Source organism: Mustelus asterias, chromosome 28, assembly GCF_964213995.1.
Source record: "Mustelus asterias chromosome 28, sMusAst1.hap1.1, whole genome shotgun sequence".
Taxonomy (NCBI): domain Eukaryota; kingdom Metazoa; phylum Chordata; class Chondrichthyes; order Carcharhiniformes; family Triakidae; genus Mustelus; species Mustelus asterias.
Window position 1 is genome coordinate 18,575,098 of NC_135828.1, and position 17,662 is coordinate 18,592,759.

Below are 17,662 nucleotides of genomic sequence, written 5' to 3' on the forward strand. Positions count from 1 at the left end.
GGAGGGGGGAGGGAGGGAGGGAGGGGGAAGGAGAGAGGGGTGGGAGGGGGAGGGAGGGAGGGGGCAGGGAAGGGAGGGGGAGGGAGAGTGAGGGAGGGGGAGGAAGGGGGAGGAAGGGGGAAAGAGGGGAGAGGAGGAGGGGAGGGGAGAGGAGGAGGAGGGGGACGAGGAGAGAGGGGAGGGGGAATGAGGAGAGAGGGGAGGGGGAATGAGGAGGGAGGGGAGGGGGAATGAGGAGGGAGGGAGAAGGAGGGAGGGAGGAGGAGGAGGAGGGAGGGGAGGGGAGGGGGAACGAGGAGGGAGGGGAGGGGATGGGGAGGGGGAGGGGAGGGGGAGTGAGGAGGGAGGGGAGGGGGAACGAGGAGGGAGGGGAGGGGAGGGGGAGGAGGGGGGAGGGGAGGGGGAGGAGGAGTTGAGGGGGGGCGGTCTAGTCCATGAGGGTCAATTCTCAAAACATACCCTGGCGAGTGGAAGGCTTGAATCATTATTAATATTATTTAATTATCACTTCCACTCGGAAGCATCATTTTCTTAGTTAGAGCAGCAAAATTGGGCTGTAAATCATTCTGATATTCCTCGTTAAATCTGGCTGATTGGTTAGTCAATAAGAGTGTGGATTAGGTGAAGATTCATGAGCAGATATATTTCTCCCCTCCCCTGGCCAGCCTGCCAGCCACGGTGCTGGGCAGTGGAGTTCCAGCCTTGTTCCCAGTTGTCCCGCACCTCGCCGCTGCTGAGCGCGGGGGATACAGAACCTGACCCCCTCGAGGTGTTAGAAAATAAATGCGGGTGAAACAAAGAGTGGGGGCAGCGGGGAGGAGATTATCAACAGTTGTCTGACTGGCATCTCATAGGCTCCCTTATCTAAGCATCATCCGAGGTCATAAAGCAACTTTATTTCCATCGCTGTATAAATTAATTACACGCATTTAATAACCAAAATATCATTATATTCCCCCCACCCCCCGCCTCTAATATCATAAAGGCTTTTCGCTAGGGAAACACTTAATAGTGAAAGGGGGTTGTAACAGACGATTATCCTTGTGTAATGCTATCACTGAGCCAATTACGAACCATTATTCTTGCAGGGGTCTTTTCTTTTGCAGTTTATGGGATTTAGCCCAGTCCATGACTTGAAGACTACAGCAAGTGCTTGAAGCTTAATTTGTCGAAAGCAGCCTTAAATCTTAGTCCACCGTGTGCCTTTTAAGACTCCACTCCCCTCCCCTTTACACATCATCTAACAAAGGGGCACAAATCCACATTTGCCCCCCCCCCCCCCTTCCCCTGCTGTGGAGCCCAAATGAAAATCTAGTTGGCCAAATTTGGTGGTCAGATGTAAATGTTTGTGAAATTGGAATGTTAAATATGAAACTAGTTTTTGACATGCCTTGAAGGAGGGAGGGAGGGAGAGAGAGAGGAAGTAGGAAGGGTGATGGGGAAGTATCTCACGTTCCTGATTATGTACAACTAGGATTTTTTTTGGTACTAAAGTCTGCTGCTTACAAAAAAAAACCTGACGTTCCGGACCACGTGCACATTTTGGCAATAGCCCAAGGGACCTATTGAAGTTACTCAGAGAAGACGCTGGAAATAATTAGATTAAGGCCAATTATGCGTGAGATTATAAAAAGCAGAGAGGGTTTGAGCATGTTATAGACAGATAAAGACATCTGGTCAGTTACATGCTGTGAGGGCTGGCCACTCTCTTGTCAGGAAGCAGCTTGGGGGAGTCTCCTCCGGAGCCACATCCATCCTCATTTGGTGCGTCTAGCTTCAGTCCTCCGACACAGGTACGAAAAAAAAGGGGGAAGCGCTTAACCAATTTGGGTATATATATTTTTTCTCTCTCTATCTCTCTGGATGATGGTAAACAGCAGCCAAATGTGAAACTGCGTTGGCGCGTTGCTGTGTCTCTCTCCGGCGAGGTAAACTTTAGCGTCAATAAGCAGCAGGCTGAAGGTATTTTCCCCCCTCTTTTTTTTCTTCTTCTTCAGACACATCTCTTCCCCTCCCTCCCAGCTTTCCCGGTGCTTGCAAGATGTTCTATTTCCACTGTCCGCCGCAGTTAGACGGGGAATGCTGCCGCACAAACTCGCGTAAGTACGTTTAGATATAAATCTACTCCTTAAACCTCCACCCACACCCCAGTGTTATATATGCATGCGTTGATAAGTCTAACCCACACGTGTATCAACATATAAACACTCTCCAGTATCATATGTGCATGCGATTTATAAATCGAACCCACACGTAGATATATACACAAACATTATCCAGTGTTATATATGCACGCGATATATAAATCTATCTATCCCACACGTAGATATATACACAAACGCTCTCAAGTTAGTGTTATATGTGCATGCAATTAAGCTATCCCATACGTAGATATATATAATAAACATCATTCAATGTTATATGTACACGATTAATAAATCTAACCCACACGTGGGTATATACAGTGCGATTTATAACTATCCCACACACATATATACAGAAACACCCTCCAGTGTTATATATGCATGCAATTTATAAATATATAAACATCCTACAATGTTATGTATGCATGCGATTTATAACTCTATCCCACACACAGACATATACAGAAACACCCTCCAGTGTTATCTGTGCATTGCGATTTATACATCTATCTCCCACATATAGACACTAATATATATCTTCGTTAGATTAATGGAAATGAACGGTGTTGACAAAAGGCAGTCTATTAAATGTCCCAGAGATACAGTCTGTGTTTGATTTTTGCAAGCGTTATCTGAACCCAAAGTTTTTTTTTAACTTTTCATTTCCCTGCCCCGTTTTTCTTTCGATATCGAAGTTTGCTTGTGTGAGCTCCCGTTGCAAGCCAGGACTGAAACTGTGTGAAACTACACATGAAGATCAGTAGATATATCTATTAAATTGGAAAACGATCGGAGAAGGTTTCCCCTGTACTTTATATATATATATGTATATATTCCTTCGGTAGATTTATGATCGCTTCCCATGTCGATTTGTGGTTCGCAAGCCATCTTAAAGCTTAAATCATTGATGTATTTTTACAGAATAATTGTCACACAGTAAATGTAGTGACCAATTAAGTGCCCCCCTCCTTCAATTTTTTTGGTTCCAGCACTAGTCTGTACAGGAGAGGGTCGGTCCCAACAGCATTATGCCACCTGCTTCCCTACTCTGCGAAAACAAAAAAAACCCTTCATTTTTGCCCGAGGGTTAAAATAGGCTTTTACCAGCGCAGATGTTTGGTGTCGTGCTTCTAATCAACGCTTTAAACCGTGGTCACGCTCTTCCCTTCACCCCCAAAGGTCTGCATGAATCTTTTATGCTGTTTCGCAAACAAATTATAAACACAGGGAGAGGGAGGGATAGATTCACTGGAAACTCCACACACTCTGTATGTCCATTCAACCCCCTGGCAGACGGGAGCTGGCAAAGGTTTGGATGATTCAGCAGGAGGTCAAATTGAAGGGGGGAGGGGGCAAAAAGAATCCACAGGATTTTCTAGAACTTTGCCAATGAAATAATCTACGGTTTGCTCCCAGTAACATCAGGGGATGATTTTTTTTAACAAGGAAATTCCGTCCAGTGAAAGCTATAAATTGGGTTCAACATTGAACTGACCCGACTGCATGTTCAGTGACCTGGGCTGACTTCTTACCACTACCCCTCCTCCCCCCTCCTCCCCCACCCCCTTCCCAAATTATAATGGGCTTCCTCGACAAGATAAGAACTCCAGCTATTTGGAATCTTTGCCAAGCAAGCGAATCTTGCTCTCATTTCGAAATAATTTTTTTAAAAAAACCCTTGATGATCTAACAACTTTTTTTTTAGTTGTTCTTGCTTACATCCTTTTTTCATTTTAAGATATTTTTCCATTGCACCTTCCCCAGTGAATTCCGGCAGCTTTACTGGCCATAGCACCAGCGATTTCGACGACGGGTTTCTCCGCCGAAAGCAACGCCGGAACAGGACGACGTTTACACTGCAGCAGGTTTGTCCTGAGTGGGGGGATGGAGGGGGAGTGGGGAGGGGGGGGAGCAACTTTCTCTGCGAACTACCTGTGCAGCCCCCAACCCCAAAGTGGCTGCAAAATAATAATCAGACTCACTCCTGCATTGTTAGTGAAATTCTCATTAGCAAGTGTGCAGCAACATTTAGTAAGACATGTTTCAACCCCAGGCTTTTGACTTGTCTTGGGTTTAAATATCACCAGTATCATTTGCAAAGTGTGTGTGTGTGCGGATTGGAGGAGACATTGCAAGTTGCATGTGGCAAAAGTGAGAATCATGTTTGTTAGCCAATTACAGTGGTGGTCATTTTTTTTCCAATGGATTTAAATATCACCAGCATCGAAATATGGCAATTTGCAAAGTGTGTGTGTGGATTTGAGGAGATATTTAATGTAGCAAAACTGAGAATCGCGTTAGCCAATTTCAGCCGCGGTTCAAATTGTTGGGGGGTTTAAATGTCGCCGACATCGAAATTTGCAAAGTGTATATATGTGTGTGGCGCAAAACTGAGAATCATGTTACTCAATTGAAACGGTGGTTCAATTTTTTTGTCTTTTTTTTATTAAATCAAATGCTTTCTCTCAACCCCCTCCTTCCAGTTAGAAGCTCTAGAAGCCGTTTTTGCACAGACCCATTACCCCGACGTATTCACAAGGGAAGAACTCGCGATGAAGATAAACCTAACAGAAGCGAGAGTTCAGGTAAATACTCACCCCCCCTCCCCTTTAAGAAGAGTGGAGAGGATTCAAGACTTTGCTTTATCGCCAGTGTAAAGTGCATATTTGGCTGGAGATAAAACAAATGAAAGACTATCTGTCATCTGTGTGATGCACTTTAATAACGTCAACATAATCTGGAATATTAGATTAGGTTGATTAATCGGTCATTCATAATTAACTAGTGATAATGTTCTACACTAATTTGTCCCTGTCTCTAAGGCACTAAATTACATCAGTGTAAATCCATTTCCTTGCCTTTTCCAAACTACCTTTAAAAAAAAATTAAGCCCAAACTGCTATTCATGGAGAGTTGCAGGCAGCACTGTAAAACCGAGTCCCTGTCTGCATACACTTTAACACAGGAGCTGGACATGTGTGTGCAGAAAGGACCCCAATTTTTAATAAGAACTTGCACACATGAACCCTTTCAGATTTGCTCTGGGTGAGATCCACGAGCGAATGTAATTGTGGGGCATTATAACAGTTTGACTCACGTCCCTGTGGGTCGCGCTGCTATCGTTTAAAACCCAATAAATGCAGCGAGATAATGGAATTCATTGCTCTAAATTGGGGATTGTAAACATGATTATTCTCCCTTAAACGGATTAAGGGATCCTACTTATTAAATTTCGACATGAAGCGGTGTTCACACGGAGGCGCGCTGTATTATTTGGGACTGTTTTGAGATAGGGGATTTTATGTTTTTCTCTTTATATAAAAAAAAGGTGCTCACTCAACGACGTCTGCTCCCCGACTGCCGAAGAGAGAAAAAAAAACTGCAAATTAAGATAAATGTAGCAATTAGGGAACGTTTCAGGCCCGCCAGATCACGACTTTGTGTAAGAAGGTGCAATGTTGAGATAGGAAATGGAGACAATTATCTTGCAAACACTTGCAGTGTGATCTTTTCAATGGTTTTTGTGTGTTTTTTTCTCCTTTTCCCCCGGACAGAAAGTGAAGCAAGCCACCGAGGAACTAAAGCAAAATCCACACCCTAACCACCCCCCCTCCCCAAAAAAAAGTAAACCTACTGTATAGAATTTGCAGACCACTAAAATATGATTAATGCGTTGGAAAGCCTAGCCTTAATCGAAACTGATGTTGTCAAATAATCGCTAAATAGGAAATAAACGACTTCATCATGCATGTTACTCAGTAGCAGACTAACTGTCAGTGGAAAGTCATTAAAATATGATAATGAAAAATTGCTCAATTAAATGTTGTTATAGCCAACGACCTTCATTCAATTATGATGCAGGAAGTTGTCTGCGTTTGGCCCGCACTTAACTGACCCAAGTTTACATGATTATAAAGTCATTAATATCTTTGTGAATCTTAGCTGCAATTTAAATCGCGCACACACACATGCAGGCAAGGGGAAGGGGAGACCTGAGAAAAAAAATCAGGGGAAACCGATCAAACGAATGCTTATAAAATTTGAAACATTTTTTTTTGTGTTGGTCATGCCTCTTGTGGGACTTCCCCTCCTTCCACATTACTGTAACTTTTTAACAGTCGCGAAGGGATTGGAGTCGGGGATGGTGTGAATCGGTGTTTAGGAGTGGAGTGGGCAGCACATGGGTATTGGCGCAGTGGTTGGCACTGCTGCCTCACAGCGCCAGGGACCCGGGTTCGATTCCTTGCTTCTGTCGCTGTCTGTGTGGAGTTTGCACGTTCTCCCCGTGTCTACGTGGGTTTCCTCCCATAGTCCGAAAGATGTGCAGGTTAGGTGGATTGGCCATGCTAAATTGTCCCTTACTGTCCAAAGATGTGTAGGTTAGGTGGATTGGCCATGCTAAATTGCCCCTTGGTGTCCAAAGATATGCAGATTAGGCAGATTGGCCATGCTAAATTGCCCCTTGGTGTCCAAAGATATGCAGATTAGGTGGACTGGCCATGCTAAATTGCCCCTTACTGTCCAAAGATGTGCAGGTTAGGTGGATTGGCCATGCTATATTGCCCCTGGGTGTCCAAAGATATGCAGATTAGGTGGATTGGCCATGCTATATTGCCCCTTAGTGTCCAAAGGTGTGCAGGTTAGGTGGATTGGCCATGCTAAATTGCCCCTTACTGTCCAAAGATGTGCAGGTTAGGTGGATTGGCCATGCTAAATTGGCACTTAGTGGCAGAAAGGATGAGCAGGGTAAATGCGTGGGGTTACGGGGATAGCGGATGAGTGGGATTGTGGTCGGTGTAGACTCGATGGGTCGAATGGCCTCCTGCACTGTAGGGATTGTAAGATGCAGATCGGCATTGGTATTTTACCAGTGAGGTGGTGACATTTTTGCACTCCCAACTTATCACCTTGAGAGTCCACTCCAAGGAACATGGACTGGAAAGACTTGGGGAAAGGTTAAACTAACTTCAGACCAAGGCGTTTAAGTGACAGCTTTCGCCTCTGAGAAAATGCATTAGCTTCAAGAACAAGGTGGGAGTCAGATTTCTGAATTGAAACACAGAGTAAATCCATCCCCTCCCCAAAAACAGGGTGGCTGAGGGGAAGGTGGCAGAGGTCTGACTTTGATGTTTTCCCCGTTGCCCCTCGGCAGGTTTGGTTCCAAAACCGAAGGGCCAAATGGAGGAAGACAGAAAGGGGGAGTTCGGACCAGGAGGCGGGCAAGGAGATTGCAGCCGAGGGTTCGCCTCCCATGGGGAACCTGAACTCCCCCTCTCAGCTGGAGGCGGGCAGGAACAAGAAAGAATCGCTGGAAATGCAGCAAAAGTAAGAGGGGTGGCGATGGGTTGTGTGTGTGTGTGTGTGTGGGGAGAGAGATGACACTTACCTCAACACCGTCCCCTTAACTCGCTTTGTCTTTCAGCCTCGGCCGGACGGTGGGACCCGCTGCCCCCTTCTTCCCGTCTTGTTTGCCCACCACCCTACTTAATACAGCCACTTATGCACAAGCGCTGACTCAAGTTGCCACGCTAAAAGGTGAGTCCTCGCTCTCCATTTATTCCCCATCCCACCCCCGGGTCTATCGCCAGCCTGAAATTGACATGTTTGGGGGGTCCTAAATTGACATGTTTGGGAGGTCTATTACGAATCTTAAATTGACATGTGGTGTGTGTGTGTGTGTGTGTGGAGGGGAAGGTCAGTTATCCAGCCTGAAATTGACATGTTTTTTGCGGAAACCGACATTCAACTTTAATCAGATGATACAAAGTTTCAAACTTTCAACCCAAATCTTAAAGCATGTGCCGGAGTCCCTTTTTCAGCACCGGCTTTTATCTGCTCCCCCAAACCCCCGCTACTCAGCACCACGGAGTGTCCAAAACTTGTCTCGGGCAAGTTTGCCTTGCCCCCTACTTCTTGCCCTGGATCCACTAACCCGCAACTCGAACCAACACATGTTTTTGTTTGAAATAAGCCTCAGTTACCTGGAGATATTTTGCCCATGCAAGTATGCGAGCCATCAAGGGGAGATTTTGAGCTTATCTTTGATGACATTAAGTATTTGGACAGCGGGCCCTGGGTTATAAAGCGATGTGGTTCGCGTACCTCCCCCCCTCAGCAGACTTGAATCCTTCAAGCAGGAAGGGAATCTCTTTTTCGACACTGCTTTTTTTGTTTTAAGGAGAATCAGTGGAGTGCGCAGAAACAGCATTCGATAATGTTATTAACTGAGAAGGAACCAGTCCGCAGAGTGAGCTGTTAGCGATTCAATAGAGGTTTCATAATTCTGCCTCAATGTTACAATGAGGATTTCCCACTTCCTCTGCCACATCTGTTGTCTCTCTTTCCGCCACCACCCCCCCCCAACCCCAGTCGGATCCCTCTGGAAATGTCAATCCACTTGGAGTTGACCAAACAATGGCTGATCCAATCCTTACTGTTGTGAAAACACAATCTGTGCTTTCAACCCCAGTGTCCAAAGGCGACATTCTCGCTATCATTTTACAGGAATTATTCAAGCAGCGCCGACTATCTGTTTGGCACTAAGTGCCTGTAAGGGTTAAACATATTAAAATTGCCCCGTGCGACCTGTGTACTCATTTGAATCAAAGTTTGGTCAAGTTATGGTTACAGTCGCATGAAAACTACACTATTCTAGTGTCCTAACGAACTAAGAATGTGGAGTTAATGGTAACTATTACCCTTTAGTGTCAGGGGAACTAGCTAGGGTAAATGCATGGGGTTAAGGGATGGGACCTGGGTGGGATTGTGGTCGGTGCAGACTTGATGGGTCGAATGGCCTCCTTCTGCATTGTAGGATTCTAACTAGTCTAGAAACTATATTTGTGAATATACACTAAGTTTGTATAGATGATACCTGCGGGGTGGCACAGTGGTTAGCACTGTGGCCTCACAGCGCCAGGGACCCAGGTTCGATTCCCAGCTTGGGTCACTGTGTCTGTGGAGTTTGCACGTTCCCCCGGTGTCTGCGTGGGTTTCCTCCGGATGCTCCAGTTTCCTCCCACAGTCCAAAAATGTGGGGGTTAGGTTGATTGGCCATGTTAAATTGACCCTAGTGTCAGGGGGATTAGCAGGGTAAATATAGTGGGGTTACGGGGATAGGGCCTGGGTGGGATTGTGGTCGGTGTAGACTCGATGGGCCAAATGGCCTCCTTCTGCACTGTAGGGATTCTATAGTTACCCCAGAGTTTATACAAATAAAATTGAGCAGATTAGATAATCACTTTTTGTAGGTTTAATTTTCACAATCATCATTTATTAGTGTCATAAGTAGGTTACATTGACACTGCAATGAAGTTACTGTGAAAATCCCCTAGTCGACACATTCCGACACCTGTTGGGCTACACTGAGGGAGAATTTAGCACTGCTAATTCATCTAACCAGCACATCTTTCATACTGTGGAAGGAAACCGGAGCACCCGGAGGAAACCCACGCAGACACGGGGAGAACGTGCAGACTGCACACAGACAGTGACCCAAGTTGGGAATCGAACCAGCTCCCTGGCGCTGCGAGGCAGCAGTGCTAACCATTGTGCCACCGTGCTCAGGCATTGAAATGCAGGCTTTAAGCTCCACTAGAAAAAAAATAATCTTTTAAAATGCCAAATCAACATAATTAATTGTCCCTGAATCGGAATGTTTCTAAAAGAAACAATAGCACAAATAGATATGATTATATTAATCTCACTGTCTTGTCATCCAGCGCTAGTTAGCTGCTACGATGTGAATTTAGCCACTATATATTTTTTTCTCCCTTGGATTAAGTTTGATGTTGGCTTCACATTAATTGCAAGTGACGTGTTTATTGTGTGGAGATGGACTGCAGACCCCTGAGTTCCAAACTTCACTGAATCTGTAACTAGTCACAGGCACTGCCATTGGAGAAATGATATACACATAACATGTGTTTCTCATAACAATGGCATTGTTCTCTTCAGCTCCCCATGGTAGCTAAGGAAGAACTTTGTTGCAAGCTACATGGTCCTCAACTGTGTGGAAAAAGTAACCCCTCTTTGGCCCACAGACTCGAACAAGGAAAATGGGACTGGGTAGATGACAACTGTTTGCCATTTCTATCCAGGCCATTCTGATAGGATGGCTGAAGTTTTAAACAAAGGTTCTGATGTACAGAACCAAATAACGCACGTCTAGTTGACAACATAAGCAAGATGCCAAAAAAAGTTAAATACGCAATCTTTCATGTGCACCTGAATAATTATTAAAAGCTGTGTTTTGTACCCAGAAGTCAGACTTGACAAAGCACACAGTTCATTTAAGTGTCAATGTATTATAAATGAAGGCTGGTTCAGGACCATTTTGACTAAATAGCGACATTCTACTCCAACACTTGATAATTAGAGCACTCCACGTACTCTCAATGTAGGTTGGCTATGGTGCCACATCAGAAGACCCAGATATGTCTGTCCTGATCTGCAAGAAATGAATATTAGAATCATAGAATCCTATAGTGCAGAAGGAGGCCATTCGGCTCATCGAGCCTGCACCGACAACAACCCCACCCAGGCCCTATCCCCGTAACCCCATGCATTTACCCTAGCTAGTCCCTCTGACACTAAGGGGCAATTTAGCATGGCCAATCCACCTAACTTGCACATCTTTGGACTGTGGGAGGAAACCGGAGCACCCGGAGGAAACCCACACAGACATGGGGACAATGTGCAAACTCCGCACTGACAGTGACCCGAGGCTGGAATCGAACCCGGGTCCCTGGACGCTGTGAGGCAGCAATGCTAACCACTGTGCCACCATACCTCCCAATGTATGTGTCAATGTATTGCAAATGAAGACTGGTTTAGCGGGTGGACCATTATGACTAAATAGTGACATTCTAATCCAACACTTGATAATTAGAGCACTTCACGTACTCTTAATGTTGGCTGGCTATGGTACCACATCAGAAGGCCCAACCTGACCTGCAAAAAATGAATATTGCAGGAGTAAGTCTTACTTTTTAGAATTTGAGAAACCCAAGATTCCTCTGTGCACTGGGAGTGAACGGTAGGGAAGATAGAATAGCGATTATAGGTGGTACCAAATTTATGGTGCTAATGTTGGATTACCTATCGAATGACACTGAATATTTAATTTAAAATAATCCCTGTTTGTGACAACCCTATTGCCCCCAAGGTTATATATTTCCAGCTTTTTCTTTCACTGGAATCCCTGAAAAAAAAAAATTTGCATTGGATTTTTGAATGGAAAGTTGAATAAGGTCTCGGATCAAAATTCTAGGATTCTTTCAAATCTGATCATGTGCAACAGGGTCTTTCCACCAAAGATTTTGAACTTCAGCCTTGAGTGCCAAGTAGGAACAAAATTGGAGAGCTGAAGCCCTTCCCTTCTTTATGGTCTGAGGTCACGTAGGCCCACCATGATCTTAGCTGTACTTACCCATACATTGCGCAGATGGGAAGAAAATCAATGCTCATCCTCCATAGTTCCCAATAAATATCCTATTGCTGAAGAATATTTGGGGACACACACTTTAACTTGCCTATCACTGACTCCCATTCCAACTGGTAATGCTATTACCCTTCTGGGCAGCATGGTGGCACAGTGGTTAGCACTGTTGCCTCACCGTGCCAGGGACCCGGGTTCAATTCCCGCTGTCTGCACAGAATCTGCATGCTCTCCCCGTGTCTGCGTGGGTTTCCTCCGGTGCTCTGGTTTCCTCCCACAGTCCAAAAGACACGGTTAGATGCATTGGCCATGCTAAATTCTCCCTCAGTGTACTTGAACAGGCGCCAGAGTGTGGCGACTAGGGGATTTTCACAGTAACTTCATTGCAGTGTTAATGTAAGCCCACTTGTGACACTAATAAATATACTTTAAAAACATCAGCATTATCTAAGTGTAACATGAAGCCCAGTGATCCAGAGGGAGGACATAAGTTAATTGGACAATAAACATGTTTATTTTGGAATGAATCATTTAGTGACTTCAGATTAACTATACTGATAAAAGATGACCCATGAACACATTAGTTTCCCCTGGATTGTGCTTTTCAGGATCTTAATTTCCATTTAAAGTTCATTAGTTAGTGCTGAATCAAACATGAGTTTGTGTATGTCTTCCAGTAATTACAATGCATGTTTTTCTTACATTGGGTAATGGCTGGACTCGCCAATGGGATTACATACCCCCATGAAGTCCAGATAATCTACCTGTTTACATTTCATATTTGCTGATTTTTGTTTTGTTTTTATTTCATGGTTTGGAAAGGGCTATTTTTAGATTATCTCCTTGGTGGATACAACAGAATGCCACAGTTTGGGATGAATGGATGTTAATGGGATTTTGGTTTTAACTTAATAGTGACCCTCCGATCTCCAATGTATGGTCAGCACTGCTGCCTCACAGTGCCAGGGACCTAGGTTCGAATCCGGGCTTGGGTCCTTGTTTGTTTGGAGTTTGCATGTGCTCCTCGTGTCTGCGTGGGTTTCCTCCAGATGTTCCAGTTTCCTCCCACTGTCCAAAAGGTGTGCTGGCTAGGGTGCATCAGCCATGGTAAATTGTCCTTCAGTGTACCCGAACAGATGCCGGAGTGTGGCAACTAGGGGATTTTCACAGTAACCTCATTGCAGTGTTAATGTGAGCCTACTTGTGACACTAATGAATAAACTTATCCAAGAGGCTCACAGTGTAAACAAGCTGGGACACTGTGCCAATAAAATAGCTCAATAGTCAAAAATTTGCATGATAGTGAAGAAAGTATCATCAATACACATTAGTGGTGAGGAAAGATTGACTAGGTTAGGATTGTTTTCGCTGGAGTTCAGACGAATGAGGGGGGAATCTCATTGAGACTTAAAATTCTAACAGGACTAGACAGGGTGGATGCAGAGAGGATGTTCCTGATGGTGGGGCAGTCCAGAACCAGGGGTCACAATCTGAGGATTCGGAGTAGACCATTTAGTACGGAGATGAGGAGACATTTCTTCACCCAAAGAGTGGTGAGCCTGTGGAATTCATTACCACAGGAAGTAGTTGATGCCAAAACTAGTAGTTGATGCCAAAACATTGAATATATTCAAGAGGCGGCTGGATATAGCACTTGGGGCGAATGGGATCAAAGGTTATGGGGAGAAAGCAGGATTAGGCTATTGAGTTGGACAATCAACCATGATCGTGATGAATGGTGGAGCAGGCTCGAAGGGCCGAATGGCCTCCTCCTGCTCCTATCTTCTATGTTTCTATGTTCGATGCCCAAATTATTCGGTATTTTCCTTGATTGTATTCAGAGTTGTTCTATTCTCTAATACAACAATACTTGTCAGTTGAAGTAAAGGGAAAGTATATTTGGGTTGAGTTGAAGTCTTTGGTTTGCCTATAACCAACGTCACCCAATCCGGGAGCTCATAACTGAGAAACTATTTCCATTGAGGCAACAAGTTAAATAATCTTCCTAAAGGTGTCCAAGAATGTGGGGTCAAAGAGTCACTTTTTTGGGGAATAATTGCTGGTATGCGTGTTCCCAAAATTATAATTGTGAAATCACCCTTTGTGAATTTAATGTTTGAATTAAACTTCAATAACAAGGAGTTTCTAATCTAATTTGATATAGTTTTGAAGTTGTCAGCCTTGAAGTTCCACTCCAATGTCTCCACCATTGACAGGGTGGGAGTGATGGTGTGAGGTGCCAAGAATCTAAGACTGTTTTCACCGTAACCATCTCTGCTTCTGCTCCCGCTGGATTTCAGATTTGAAGATTCCTTCCTTCTCTGCTCTGTAAACTTGAAGTTATTCCAGACTTTGTTACCTGTGTCTTAACCTGCCCCAAATCTTGCTCCTCCATCTCCCCTATCCTCACTGAACTAAATTGGCTAAACAACACCATTTTAAAATTTGCATCCTTATTCCTAAATCCCTCCATGGCATTGCCTCTTCTGGCCCTGTCATTCTTTTGATTTGATTTATTATTGTCACATGTATTAGTTTACAGTGAAAAGCATCGTTTCTTGAGCGCTATCCAGACAACGCATACCATTCATAGAGTGCACAGAGGAGAAGGAAAGGAGAGAGTGCAAAATGTAGTGTTACAGTCATAGCTAGGGTGTAGCGAAAGATCAACTTAGTGCGAGGTAGGGCCATTCATAAGTCTGATGGCAACAGGGAAGAAGCTGTTCTTGAGTTGGTTGGTATGTGACTTCAGATTTTTGTATCTTTTTCCCAACGGAAGAAAGTGGAAGAGAGTATGTCCAGGATGCATGGAGTCCTTGATTATGCTGGCTGCTTTTCCAAAGCAGGAGGAAGTGTAGACAGTGTCAATGGATGGGAGGCTGGTTTGAGTGATGGACTGGGCTTCATTCATGACCCTTTGTAGTTTCTTGCGGTCTTGGTCAGAACAGGAGCTGTACCAAACTGTGATACAATCAGAAAGAATGCTTTCTATGGTGCATCGGTAAAAGTTGTTGAGAGTCGTAGCAGACATTCCAAATTTCCTTTGCCTCTATTTTCTCAGAAGTCTTTGGTAGGTTTCCTTAACTATAGTGTCAGCATGGGGGGACCAGGACAGGTGTTGGAGATCTGGACACCTAAAAACTTGAAGCTCTCGACCATTTCCACTTCGTCCCCATTGATGTAGACAGGGACATGTCCTCCACTATGCTTCCTGAAGTCGACGACAATCTCCTTCATTTTGTTGACATTGAGGGAGAGATATTGTCATTGCACCTGTTCATCAGATCCTAGAATCACTCCCTAATAACACTTGGGGTGTACCTACACCCCAGGGACTGCAGCGGTTCAAGGAGGCAGCTCACCACCACCTTCTATAGGGCACAAACTAGGGATGGGCAACAAATGCTGGCCTAGCCAGCGATTACAAATGAATAAAAGATTGAAGAATGCATTCAAAGTTACCAAAAGAAGTCGTCCGGTCCCAAAATGTTCCAGTCGGTTGCATTCCAGTGTAAAGTCTTTAAACATTGTAGATTGCAGCATTCCATGTGTGTAATTAAGATGCCTCTCTTTTTTTCTTAAAGGAAATTCCCTATGTTCCTGCTGTGTTCCAGACCCAATGGGTCTCTCCTTTTTGCCACCATACGGTTGCCAGAGCAATCGAACAGCCAGCGTGGCAGCGCTGCGCATGAAAGCACGTGAACACTCTGAGGCCGTCCTCCAATCGGCCAACCTGCTCCCCACGGCCAACGGCAGCCCAGCTGTGGGGCCCAAACCCTCTTTGGACAGCGACCAAGAGAAGGCCAGTCACCCCAAAGAAAAGATGGAGACTGAGCGGAACGTATGAGGAAGAGGAGAAGGCAGAGACAACACTTAAGATCACTTTAAGACATCATTGTGAATGTTCAGGCAGATCTAATGACATGGGATCGTCCGTCTGATCAAGACAGACTCCATCTGTACATAAAACTAAGACATTCTCACCTGGGTCAAAGCCAAAAAGATGTATATAGATGAATTCTGGATTTTTGCAATGCAGCAGTTGACTTTTTTCTCTTAATCATGTTTATTTCATTCTCGGCTACATGGGAAGACAGTAGTCTGTCAGAACTGACATGCACGAGATCTGGTGCACCAAGTAAGTGAGGGGAAATATAAAGCCAACAGACCAGTTCCTCGGACCACATGCAATTTTACCTATCCCCTGTTACTCGTGCAAGGTAGGGGGAGATTATAACCTCACGCAGGTAAGTGAGATTGGACCAAGTGTGCGGACACAACAAAAAAACCCCAAAACGAATCTGAAGTTTCAGATCCAAGTGTTTGTTCTGGAAGAGGTGACCTGTGTGCAATAAAGCTGTAAGCTTTCGGATCATTATAATGCAGTAGATTTCTATTAAGTGGATCAACTCTTAACAGGAATTCATTTGAAATATTAATAGCACAATCTCTGGTACACTTTCCACCTCAACAAAAAAAAAAGGATTTATGAATTTAATTTTGTGCTGTTAAAATTAACTTGACATTCCGATGAAAATGCTGTAGCAGGTACAAGCAGTGAAAGACAACAGTATTGTGGACTGTAAATACTATTAAAACATGTGGATTTTTTTTTGGGTGGGGAGGGGGAAAGAGAGAGCAAGTATTGTATTCCTTTAAGGAAAAGTTAATAGAGAAGGGGCAAGAACGGATTGGTCAAAAATGAATAGAATCTTTCATCCTTGCTATCTCTCCAGAACTACCCACCGATCAAATATTTTACCAAGAGGTTTAGTGAGCACACTCCCCTAAACAGCCTCTGTTTTAGATTGGCAGTGTTGCAGTTTAATCCACGCCTCTCAATCTGTAATCATTCGATATATTTGCTTGTTTATTTTTCTCTCTTAGACACAATTTACCGGCCCAAAATTGATCTTAACGTGATCTCGGCTCCCGTAGCCTAACTTTCGAGCGTAATTGTTTGATTAAATTTTGCACCTCCGACGGAAAGGTACATAAATAAATGAACCATTGCGCAAATTAAGAATACTTAACAGCGCTGCATTCGAAAAGTAGTTACACTGATTAAATTCTGTGTCCTTGAGGATTTTCGGGAAATTACTTTTGATCGTCAATAACAGAATTAAGTAAACTACACGCACATTAGCATGAATAATTGATAAGAAATTATGTATTACCACGAAGTACTGATTTAATAATTCATGATGCGACACTAGTGACTGTTGCAGTACTAGATAACGTGGAATCCTCGCCTGCCGCCCAAGGCAGTGTGCGATTAGAAGGTGGAAGGTTGTGTATTTATGATGCATGGTTTAACCTTTGTTTAAAAAATAAATTTAATAAAGATTTTAAAAAAATGTAATTGGAATGGTTCAATTTATTTAACAGGACAATAAGCATAATTTGATTTATTATTGTCACACATTAGTATGCAGTGAAAAGTATTGTTTCTTGCTCGCTATTCAGACAAAGCACACCATACATTTTTTTCACACAGGGTGGTGAGTGTCTGGAATGAGCTGCCAGAGGTGGTAGTAGAGGCGGGTACAATTTTGTTTTTTAAAAAGTATTTAGACTATTAGATGGGTAGAGAGGGATACGGGCTGAATGCGGGCAGTTGGGATTAGCTTGGGGGTTTAAAAATAAAAAGGGCGACATGGACAAGTTGGGCCGAAGGGCCTGTTTCCATGCTGTAAACCTCTATGACTCTGAGAAGGAGAGGGTGCAGAATGTAGTGTTACAGTCATAGCTAGGGTGCAGAGAAAGATCAACTTAATATATGATGGGTCCATTCAAAAGTCTGATGGCAGCAGGGAAGAAGCTGTTTTTGAGTTGGCTGGCATGTGACCTCAGATTTTTGTATCTAAGGTGAACAATTAAATCATGTCTGCTCAAACAATCAGTGCTTTTGAAATGTGAAGCACACTCATCTATTTTATAAAGGGCAATTTTATTTCGTTTCTGAGTGTGGCGGAGCTGTGAATTACACTTCGGAAAGGCAAAGCTTTTAAAGTTATTTGCCTAGGCTCTGACCAATTGCCCAATCCATTTTCCACATCCCGCCCAAAGATCGTTAATA

At 44.0% G+C, this 17,662-nt stretch overlaps 1 protein-coding gene across 1 annotated transcript; it reads left to right on the top strand.

Annotated features, from left to right (window-relative positions):
• Positions 1 to 1,715: 1,715 nt before the first annotated feature.
• drgx (dorsal root ganglia homeobox) lies at positions 1,716 to 16,933 on the top strand. The gene is made up of 6 exons (XM_078199315.1): positions 1,716 to 2,099; positions 3,909 to 4,009; positions 4,628 to 4,729; positions 7,297 to 7,469; positions 7,567 to 7,679; positions 15,168 to 16,933. Exons 1-6 carry the CDS (start codon positions 2,042 to 2,044, stop codon positions 15,428 to 15,430), a joined length of 810 nt encoding a protein of 269 aa, XP_078055441.1. The 5' UTR covers positions 1,716 to 2,041; the 3' UTR covers positions 15,431 to 16,933.
• Positions 16,934 to 17,662: the final 729 nt, after the last annotated feature.